Source organism: Gobio gobio, assembly GCF_949357685.1.
Source record: "Gobio gobio genome assembly, chromosome: 13".
Lineage (NCBI taxonomy): Eukaryota > Metazoa > Chordata > Actinopteri > Cypriniformes > Gobionidae > Gobio > Gobio gobio.
This window is the reverse complement of record NC_137106.1, coordinates 4,561,308-4,573,807: the sequence shown is the minus strand read 5'-3', so window position 1 is coordinate 4,573,807 and position 12,500 is coordinate 4,561,308. Positions and strand designations below refer to the sequence as shown.

Genomic DNA, 12,500 nt, shown 5'->3' with positions numbered 1-12,500 from the left:
GCGAGGTAGTACTTTTTCAAAGTTCAGGAACTTTCGGGGGTGGGACTTGGGCGCTGAACTTGCTGATTGTTTGAGCTCACGCAGCCATTTTTAAAAGTCTTTTGCGAGGTTCGTTCTGCGTTCAGTAAATATCAGTCTCGCTCTTTCTGTCCGATGGCGTGCGTTCGTCTAAGCAATCTCACGGTCAATGTCCGTAATGGCTGAGAATAACATACGTTGTCTTTTACATTTATGCATTTGGCATACGCTTTTATCCAAAGCGACTTACAGGGACCTTATTATAGGGACAATCCCCCTGGAGCAACAAGGACACACTGGTGGTGACCGCTGGGATCGAACCAGTAACCTTCTGCATATCAGTTCCATGGTTTAACCCACTGGACCATAAATCTCACTTTTAAATCTAGCTTTACGAGCTTTCAGAATACGCTTTAGTATCAGTGCTCGTCTGTTTTCCGCCGTTTTGTTAATTACCTCTTTAGTAAACCAATATAACCAGCAAAAGCAGCGCAGCTTGAATCTCCTCCACTTGTTATTGTTGCAGACAGTGTCGCGCAAAAAAGCATGTAACCCCCCAATATTCAAATCCATCAGTTACAATCCCCCCAATATTTCAACATGAAAATCACAGTAGATCAAATAAAAAATATGTAGAATTCATTTATTTTGTAACAATAATTTTGTTCCTAATCAAATATGAGTTTGTCATAATAAATCAGACAAAAAATACTCCCCCTCCATTGAACCGATTGGTAACGCCCAACCAGTGAGTCGCACTTTCACCAAAACAACGCAAGTTTTAGACTACACGGTAACGTTAGCGCCAAAAATGAAGAGAAGCGCTGCACTGCGGACTATATTTAACTGCTGGTCAGAGAGGGATGCAAAAAAATTAAAATAAAGCATGTACTGAGAAGGAGGTATGAGAATATTGTGTAATAGCTAAGCACACACCACATGTATTTTAGCTAGCTAATCCATTACAATGTATTTAGCTATAACTATCAGTATAACAAGTTACCAAAGCAGCCGTCTGTTTTGCTAGTTCATTTTTCAATAGTGTCTGTAATTATCAATGATTTACAGTTGTTCGAGAGCCGATGTGTTTCCCTTTAAAAAAAAAAAAATAAATGTTTTAAATGCATTAAAGTTGGAATGTAAAAATCTTAAAATAAATGTCTAAATGTTGTCTCTTTCATATTTGTATGTGTTGAATTTGTAATCAGTTAAAGCATGTAGGCCTAGATCGAGTGATAAAGTGGGCTGTTCGACTGCAGGCTGTGAGAAAGTGAAAATGGAACTTGTGAAGAGAAAAAGTGTTGTTTGGCAGTACTTTCAGAACAATGTCTAAAAGCTGATATGTGACAAAGTGTACAGCAAACAAGCTAAACAACACAGAAATTAGGGCTGCTCGATTATGGAAAAAATCATAATCATGATTATTTTGGTCAATATTGAAATCACGATTATGTAACACGATTATTTCACATGACTTTGGGAATGTGTTGCATTTATTAAAAATACACCTTTCGACAATTCAATTGAAATTGTAACATTTGTTGTACTTTTTGAACTATTAAAATAAATAATATAACATATATTCAAATCAAAGCATAAAAGTATTCACGTAAAAATGATAACCACAAATAAATAAGATCAACAATATGGTTCGGCTAGATATGCTTTTCAGGTACGTCTAACATTAGTTTTCAGGTACAGAAATGTATCAAATGTAAAATTGCATATTTGAGTGCATAAATTAAAGATGAATCCTATTAAACTTACAAAAGCTATTCAATCAAGAGCAGTAAATGAGGTCCTTGTCTTTTGTTGTTTGACATTAAACAGACGGCAGTAAAGGCTACTGCCCCTTTAAGACCTAAAGCTCGGATATGCGTCGTCTTTCTCGACTGTATAAAGTTCACTTAAGGCATATACAGACCATGTCTGCTAGGATACTCATCAAGATGGACATGTTGACATACGTTTTGTGTGAGTTTTTCCGTTCAAGAGCAAGACTTAAGACTTCGCTAATATATATATATATATATATATAAAATGTATCAAAAGTGACAGTAAAGGTTTCTAATGTAATGCTAAATTGTTGTTTTGTTTTGTCTCCAGCAGAATGTCTTCGTTTATCCACCGGGTCGTCTGTGGGCAGTCAGGATCCGCGCTCCACAGACCGCTGCTCCCTGTCCAGCTGTGAGCCTGCGGAGGACGGGCGGCCGGTCAGCGGGGTCTCCACCGTCTCCACCGTCTCCACCACCTCCACCATCTCCACCGTCTCCACCGTCTCCACCGGGTCGTCCCTGGAGGGCAGCAGCAGCCCGTCCGCAGGCGCTGGGATCGACCTGGAGCTCAGTCCTCCAGAGGGGCTGCTAGGGCCCGGGTTCGAGTGGCCGGGGTCAGGTCCCCCGTCTCCGTTCGCCAGCGTCAGCATGGCTCCAAACCCTCAGCTCTCGTACGTGGATCGGGTCGTGATGGAGATTATTGAGACGGAGCGCATGTACGTCAGGGACCTGCGCAGCATTGTAGAGGTGAGGGACATATTCACAAAATCATTCTATCTATCGCTCATTCGTTCTATCATTTTATTGTTCCATCTATCTATCTATCTATCTATCTATCTATCTATCTATCTATCTATCTATCTATCTAGCTATCGTTCTAGCTATCGTTCTAGCTATCGTTCTAGCTATCGTTTTAGCTATTTATCGTTTTAGCTATGATCCATCCATCCAATCCAATCCATCCACCCATCCATCCATCCATATCCAATCCGTTCACCCACCCATCTATCCATATCCCATCCATCCATCCATCCATATCCCATCCATATCCCATCCATCCATCCATATCCCATCCATATCCCATCCATATCCCATCCATCCATATCCCATCCATATCCCATCCATCCATCCATCCATCCATCCATATCCCATCCATCCAGTCCATCCATATCCCATCCATATCCCATCCATCCATCCAGTCCATCCATCCATCCATCCATCCATCCATATCCCATCCATCCATCCATCCATCCATCCATATCCCATCCATCCATCCAGTCCATCCAGCCGTATCCACATCCAATCCATCCATCCATCCATATCTAATCAATCCATCATCCATATCCCATCCATCCATCCATATGTAATCAATCCATCATCCATATCCCATCCATCCATCCATCCATATCTAATCAATCCAATCCATCCACCTACATCCAATCCATCCACATTCAATCCATCTATCCATCCATATCCCATTCATCCATTCATATCCAATCCATCCATATCCCATCCACATCCATATCTAATCCATCCATATCCCATCCATCCATCCATATCTAATCAATCCATCATCCATATCCCATTCATCCATATCTAATCGATCCAATCCATCCACCTACATCCAATCCAATCCATCCATATCCTATCCATCCATCCATATCCTATCCATCCATCCATATCCCATCCATCCATATCCTATCCATCCATCCATATCCAATCCATCCATCCATATCCCATTCATCCATTCATATCCAATCCATCCATATCCCATCCATCCATCCATATCTAATCAATCCAATCCATCCACATCCTATCCATCCATATCCAATCCATCCACATCCTATCCATCCATATCCATATCCATCCATATCCCATCCATCCATCCATCCATATCCAATCTATCCATCCAATCCATCCATCCATCCATCCATCCATCCATCCATCCATCCATCCATCCATATCTAATCAATCCATCATCCATATCCCATCCATCCATATCTAATCAATCCAATCCATCCACATCCAATCCATCTATCCATCCATATCCTATCCATCCATCCATATCCAATCCATCCACATCCTATCCATCCATATCCCATCCATCCATCCATCTCCATATCCATCCATCCATCCAAATGATGCTGTCTATTTTGGGATCTTGTTAGGCTTTAGAACAGATTAGCATTATGTCCCATAATCCCCCCTGACGGCTCTCACACCTCCATCATCCTTTACGGCCAAACACATCCTATACTGTTACCAGCCTCAAACAGACAGATGGTGTTCCTCGCACTTCAACAGAACACCCAGAACACTACGACAAACAAACAATAAACAGCTTGACTAATCAGAGAGCGGGTGAGGACTTCATGGCACAGATTGCTGTCCTTTCCCACACCGCTGTGGAATCGCTCGGGATGGAGTGCTGCGTTTGCAGGATGTCTCGTTGCTGAACTCAGGAATTCTTTGGGTTTGTAGGTTTTTACAGGTGTCACTCCTCATGCAGGAATGCGTTTGCACCTTCCAATTCCTTATGCACAGACTTTCCATCCACCAGTATTGCATTGCTAACCGTCTACTCCACATAACGGAGTGAGCCGCATTTTTAGCGACCATTGGCCCTGATACAAATGCTGTTGTAAAATTTAGATCATATGTGAGACTTTCTTCTAAATCTAAGGCAGCATATGTATGAAAAAAAATGAGTGGGAAAAAATGCAATGCAAAATTTAAAAAAGTGTAGCAAAAGTTTTTTCGGTCCTCAAATTTGATTGAAAGTGCTGATTGTAGACTGTAAATCAATTGTTCCATGTTATGGTCAGCGTATGTTTCCAAAGTACATATTTATTTGACAACTGGCTTTTTTAAGATTGTATCTTCATTGATGCTTTTTGAGAAAGATTTACTCTTGCTTAGTACAAAACTGGCAATTATCTAAGTGCCTTAATTACTTTTTAACGCTCAGGCACATCTCACTTTTCACCTGCGACAACTGATCATATTTTCATTAATACTCTTTGAGAGTCGCTTATTCTCGTTTATAGCAAAACTATTAAAATCTCTTAATTGAACAAAAAACTGATCAATATTTAAATCTTTTAAAAGAACAAAACCAACAGATATTTAAATCTTTTAAAAGAACAAAACCAACCAATATTTAAATCTTTTAAAAGAACAAAACCAACCAATATTTAAATCTCTTAAAAGAACAAAACCAACCGATATTTAAATCTTTTAAAAGAACAAAACCAACCAATATTTAAATATTTTAAAAGAACAAAACCAACCGATATTTAAATCTCTTAAAAGAACAAAACCAACCAATATTTAAATCTTTTAAAAGAACAAAACCGACCAATATTTAAATCTCTTAATGGAACAAACTGACTGATATTTAAATCTTTTAAAAGAACAAAACCAACCAATATTTAAATCTCTTAATGTAACAAACCGACCGATATTTAAATATTTTAAAAGAACAAAACCAACCGATATTTAAATCTCTTGATGGAACAAACCAACCAATATTTAAATCTCTTGATGTAACAAACCGACCGATATTTAAATATTTTAAAAGAACAAAACCAACCGATATTTAAATCTCTTGATGGAACACACCAACCGATATTTAAATCTCTTAATGTAACAAACCGACCAATATTTAAATATTTTAAAAGAACAAAACCAACCGATATTTAAATCTCTTGATGGAACAAACCAACCGATATTTAAATCTCTTGATGTAACAAACCAACCGATTATTTAAATCTCCTCTTGATGGAACAAACCAACTGATATTTAAATCTCCTCTTGATGGAACAAACCAACCGATATTTAAATATCTTGATGGAACAAACCAACCAATATTTAAATCTCCTCTTGATGGAACAAACCAACCTATATTTAAATATCTTGATGGAACAAACCAACCGATATTTAAATCTCTTGATGGAACAAACCAACCAATATTTACATCTCTTGATGGAACAAACCGACCGATATTTAAATCTTTTGATGGAACAAACCAACTGATATTTAAATTTCTTGATGGAACAAACTGACCGATATTTAAATCTTTTGATGGAACAAACCAACTGATATTTAAATCTCTTGGTGGAACAAACCGACCGATATTTAAATCTTTTGATGGAACAAAACCGACAGATATTTAAACTCTTAATGGAACAAAACCGACAGATATTTAAACTCTTAATGGAACAAAACCGACAGATATTTAAACTATTAATGGAACAAAACCGACAGATATTTAAATCTCTTGATGGAACAAAACCGACAGATATTTAAACTCTTAATGGAACAAAACCGACAGATATTTAAACTCTTAATGGAACAAAACCGACAGATATTTAAACTCTTAATGGAACAAAACCGACATATATTTAAATCTCTTGATGAAACAAAACCGACAGATATTTAAACTCTTAATGGAACAAAACCGACAGATATTTAAATCTCCTCTTGATGGAACAAACCAACCGATATTTAAATCTCTTGATGGAACAAACCGACCAATATTTAAATCTTTTGATGGAACAAACCAACCGATATTTAAATCTTTTAATAGAATGAAACCAACCAATATTTAAATCTCTTGATGTAACAAACCGACCGATATTTAATATATTTTAAAAGAACAAAACCAACCGATATTTAAATCTCTTGATGGAACACACCAACCGATATTTAAATCTCTTAATGTAACAAACCGACCAATATTTAAATATTTTAAAAGAACAAAACCAACCGATATTTAAATCTCTTGATGGAACAAAACAACCTATATTTAAATCTCTTGATGTAACAAACCAACCGATTATTTAAATCTCCTCTTGATGGAACAAACCAACTGATATTTAAATCTCCTCTTGATGGAACAAACCAACCGATATTTAAATATCTTGATGGAACAAACCAACCAATATTTAAATCTCCTCTTGATGGAACAAACCAACCGATATTTAAATATCTTGATGGAACAAACCAACCGATATTTAAATCTCTTGATGGAACAAACCAACCAATATTTACATCTCTTGATGGAACAAACCGACCGATATTTAAATCTTTTGATGGAACAAAACCAACCGATATTTACATTTCTTGATGGAACAAACTGACCGATATTTAAATCTTTTGATGGAACAAACCAACTGATATTTAAATCTCTTGGTGGAACAAACCGACCGATATTTAAATCTTTTGATGGAACAAAACCGACCAATATTTAAATTTCTTGATGGAACAAACCGACCGATATTTAAATCTTTTGATGGAACAAACCAACTGATATTTAAATATCTTGGTGGAACAAACCAACTGATATTTAAATCTCTTAATAGAACAAAGCCGACCGATATTTAAATTTCTTGATGGAACAAACCAACCGATAATTAAATCTTTTAAAATAACAAAACCGACCGATATTTAAATCTCTTAATAGAACAAAACCGACCAATATTTAAATTTCTTGATGGAACAAACCCGACCGATATTTAAATCTTTTAAAAGAACAAAACCGACCAATATTTAAATCTCTTGATGGAACAAAACCGACAGATATTTAAATCTCTTGATGGAACAAAACCGCCAGATATTTAAACTCTTAATGGAACAAAACCGACATATATTTAAATCTCTTGATGGAACAAAACCGACAGATATTTAAACTCTTAATGGAACAAAACCGACATATATTTAAATCTCTTGATGGAACAAAACCGACAGATATTTAAATCTCTTGATGGAAAAAAAACCGACAGATATTTAAATCTCTTGATGGAACAAAACCGACAGATATTTAAACTCTTAATGGAACAAAACCGACAGATATTAAAATATCTTGATGAAACAAAACCGACAGATATTTAAATCTCTTGATGGAACAAAACCGACAGATATTTAAATCTCTTGATGGAACAAAACCGACAGATATTTAAACTCTTAATGGAACAAAACCGACAGATATTTAAATATCTTGATGAAACAAAACCGACAGATATTTAAACTCTTAATGGAACAAAACCAACAGATATTTAAATCTCTTGATTGATCAAAACCGACCGATATTTAAATCTCTTGATGGAACAAAACCGACAGATATTTAAACTCTTAATGGAACAAAACCGACAGATATTTAAATATCTTGATGAAACAAAACCGACAGATATTTAAACTCTTAATGGAACAAAACCGACAGATATTTAAATCTCTTGATGGAACAACCAACCGATATTTAAATCTCTTGATGGAACAAAACCAAAGGATATTTAAATCTTTTAATAGAACGAAACCAACCGATATTTAAACTCTTAGTGGAACAATGTGTATTGTGAAAGCACTATACAAATAAATTTAACTTGACTTAGTTTTGCCTAAAAGGTTTTGAATCAGTCTTCCTGTTGAAAAGAGCCTCCGTTAATGAGGTGTATTATGGGTTGGAGGGACCCGTTTGACGGGTCTTAAATACGGGTCATAATCGAGCTCTAGTGAGCGCTGTGAGTTCTCACAGCTGCGTTGGACATGGCGAGTCGGAAACTGATGTCATATGTTACTAGGATCGTCTGGGAATTTGTAATCGGAGTCCATTTAGGTTCTTAAATCTGTTCTTAGTATAGCTCCTTAAATAATCTAAAGGACTTCCTGTTGGAAATAGAGACCTTTGGTTTGTGTTTTTAGTGCCTTTCCCTGGTTGTTAAGTTTGTTATTGTGTATTATATGTGGAGTGTGTAGCTATGAAGTGCTTTATGCAAAAAATACCTGCCATTGGTCAGTGTAAACTACAGGAAAACGCCCAAATATGGTGATTCCCTCCTGATTTGACATCTGTTTGGGTGAAACTGGACAAATTTTTGGTCATTAGACGCTCCAAATGGATGCAAACACTCGCAAAGAGTGTCTCAGTTTCCCAGTCCACACCCTAACTCAAGTTTTACATTGATTATCCTCTATATTTCGAATGTGCATGTGATGCTGTTGCATAATGGAGGCTCTCATGCAGAATATCTGCTCATTATGTTTGCTCTTTGGGTGAAGGATGTTGAGCTCCTCCCTGAGTTCCAGCGTTCTCTGAATCACAGCCAAACTTGGCATGGCAGCCATTTCCTAATATGAGCATTGGGCGGCGTGTGTGTGTGTGTGTGTGTGGTCATGCCGTCTGTGATTTGGCCTGCTAAACTCCAGCTCGATTCGGCATATTTGTGTGCAGTTTATGCATTTGCATTAGTATGCAAATCCGAGATGCAGAATACTCACCATGATGAAATGTTTGTAATGCTTTTATTTATGTAGTTTAAAGAGCACCAGTTGATTTGCAAGTGAAAATGTTTTGAGATGCACAGATCTCTAGCGCCATCTGCTGAGCTGCTGAAAGCGCCACAGCACGAGTTTGAGTTTGAAATTAATATTTATGCTCCAATTTGCAGGATTATCTCGTGCACATCATAGACTCCAGGAACCTTCCCATCAGACCAGAGCAAGTGTGTTCGCTGTTTGGGAATATTGAACACATTTACGAGTTCAACAGGTAAGATTCAAGCATTTCACACACTTTTATGCAACACCTTCATCGAAAACACGGTTGTTCCCGCTGGTCAGAGCCGATAACTCATGCATGCTGAAGCACATTCAGACATAATCAATGGATTTATTCAGGACTGATGGACTGTGTTTGAACATGGTGTGTGTTCATGCAAATGAGGAAGGAGCTGTCCGACGGTCTCTGGCTTCAGATGTGGGATAGATAAACCTGGGGGTTGTTTTTGGTGAGGTGCAGAGCACATTGGGACACATACGTGTTCTTCACACGCGTGTTTGCTCTGTAAATACGCTCAAGGTCATGGCTCTGTACTTTAGGTCTTTAATGTATTCAGATGTCTGTTTACTTCTATTTGCTACTACATAATATTATTTAATTTTTTAGTAGGGATATACAATATTTTGGTCACCATATTGGTAAAAAAAAATATATATATTTATCTTAATATAATTATTTAATTTATTGTTATTTATGCAAAATTGTGCAAATTTTATTTTTTAAATGGTTGAAATCTCAATCAGCATTGAACGTTTTATTTTTAAATGTTTTTATTAAATACAGAATATATTTTTTAATTGCTATTATAATTATTATTGTATTTATACACTTACAATACAAACACACATTTATAATACACTTATTTGTTTCACTTTTATTATTATTATTCTTTTGTAATTGTGTTTTAATATAGTGGTTTTCATAATTATATTTATATTAGTATAATTTATTATTTTTAATTAATTGTATTTTTATAATTATAATATTTCATTTATATCAGTATTGACTTTTTTTAGTTCCATATCTGTTTAAATATATTTAATAGATTGATATATATATATATATTTGTATGTATGTATGTATGTATGTATGTATGTTTTAATATAATTGCAATAATTATTATTATTATTGTACTTATTTTAATAATTAAATGTAATATTTAAATAAATACTTTTATATTATTTCATTTTTGCAATTATAATATTTAATATACTCATTTTATTATTTTTTAATCTTTTATGTAATTTATTTTATTATTTTGTTTTAATTATATGTAATATATAATACATATTTTATTATTTTTATTTTTATTTTTTTTATATATAATTATAGTATTTAATTTATATCAGTATTGGCCTTTTTTTGTTCCATTTCTATTTAAATACATTTAATAGAAATGTATAAGTGCAATAATAATTATTATTTTACTTATTTTAATAATTACATTTTATATTTAAATAAATATTTTTTTATTTCATTTTTGCAGTTATAATATTTACTATATTATACACATTATTATAATTTTTTTGTAATTATAATATTTAATTTCTATCAGCATAACTTTTTTGTTCCGTTTGTATTTAAATGCAGTAAATACTAGTTTAGTAAAAAGCACAGTTTTAATAGAATTATTATATTATAATAGTATATAATTATATATAAGGTTGTATTTACTTTAATGCAATTTATTTTGTCATTTTTGTAATTATAATTTTTTACATATACCTTTTAATTTAAATGTATTTAATATGTATCAGCATACACCAAAAGTTATATATTTTTAGTTCTATCCACTTTTTTTGTTCCATTTTGTATTTAAAAACTGCAAATACTAGTCGTTATTTGTGTATTTTATTCTACTTTAATGGTCATTTTGGTGGTCAACTCATAGTCTTAACAGTGTTTAAATTTAATAGTCTAAATCAGAAGGTCCAGCCATCACATTTTTTGTTCATCGTTTTTTTTAATGAACACAAAAATACACTTAATTTAACCCGCTTTTGTTCTGTAAATGACATGCATCAAAGATGTACAGTAAACGCTCATCCCAGCATGAATCAGATGATCATATTTGATCATATTTTTGGTCTTTAACGCTTCACTGAGAGCAGAAACTGAAGCCAGCCGTTGGGCAAGTGTGTGAGATCCTCTTTGTGTGTGTGATGTCTGACAGAAGCTCATTGTGAGCCTCAGACGGGCTGGTTATCATCACTCATAACCAAATGCATGTTTCAGCATCTCATTAAGGGAATGTAATGTGTTTTGTGTTCTCTCCAGTGCGTTGTTACAGTCTTTAGACATGTGTGCCAGTGATCCGGTGGCCATCGCCCGCTGCTTTGTGGACAAGGTACAAAACACAACAATACATCTACACATCACATTCCTTTATAACACTGACTAATGTTCCTGCATTTCATTTGCAGAGCAACTATTTCGAGATCTACACGCAGTACTGTACGAACTACCCGAAGTAAGTCATTCAGCCGGTGTGTGTGTGTGTGTGTGTGTGTGACAGATTCTTCCTCTGAGTCAGAAACGTCCTTCATGAACATCAGACCGACCGTTTGATTGACAGCGGCCCGCTGAGATGCAGCACGTTTGCTTTGGGCTGTTTGTTTTAGGATGCTAATTTCAGACTCCTATGAATGTTTGGATATTGTGTGTGTTTAAAGGGGTCATCACACACACAGTGTCGTGTTGATCTTGAGTATCTGTAGAGTAGTGCTGATCCTTCATATCTCCAGAGAGTCTTTAGATTATCACAGAGGTTCTCAAACTTTTTATTCCAAGTACCACCATAATGACCAGCATTAAAATACAGTAGTGTAGTGGGCCTAACTATTCAGTTATATCTTAGTTTGCACAGCTAAAAAATGAGGCAGTTTATTCCTAATAAGAATATTTTTTGTTGTTAACCACTTTAACATTGTAAATACACAGTTTGTATATTAACACTGCACTGTGCTTACATACAGGTACGTAAAATAATTAAATCATTATTAAATTAAAACTTTACTGTACTTAAATATACTTTTTTTAATTGTGTTTTAACCATAGACTCTAGGTTTTAACATTACTTTATTTAGGGATTCCTCTGCGTACCACTAGAGGCAGCCTGAGTACCACACTTTGAGAACCACTGGTTTATCAGATTATAAAACACAGAAACACTGAACCCATTCTTTCTGAAAACAGCCCATGGAGGCGTGCAGAGGGCGGAGCTAAAGAGTCACACGTACACACACACACACACACACACATGTTTGTTTTTGTGAAATGTGAGGACATTCCATAGGTGTAATGGTTTTTATACCGTACAAACCGTATTTTCTATCCCCTTACACTGCCCCTAAACCTACCCATCACACACA

The 12,500-nt window shown here is 35.1% G+C and overlaps 1 protein-coding gene across 4 annotated transcripts in view; it reads left to right on the top strand.

The window, feature by feature from the left end:
- Positions 1–12,500, top strand: part of LOC307136292 (pleckstrin homology domain-containing family G member 3-like) — an 85,330-nt gene that overhangs the window by 39,194 nt on the left and 33,636 nt on the right. For 2 of the 4 annotated variants that reach the window (XM_079833182.1, XM_079833180.1), the window contains exons 3-6: positions 2,125–2,540; positions 9,239–9,339; positions 11,407–11,476; positions 11,553–11,599. In XM_079833182.1, coding sequence (XP_079689308.1) covers positions 2,125–2,540; positions 9,239–9,339; positions 11,407–11,476; positions 11,553–11,599 — 634 coding nt within the window. The remainder of the gene's footprint in view (positions 1–2,124; positions 2,541–9,238; positions 9,340–11,406; positions 11,477–11,552; positions 11,600–12,500) is intronic. The other 2 variants (XM_079833183.1, XM_079833181.1) reach the window with 1 other exon arrangement.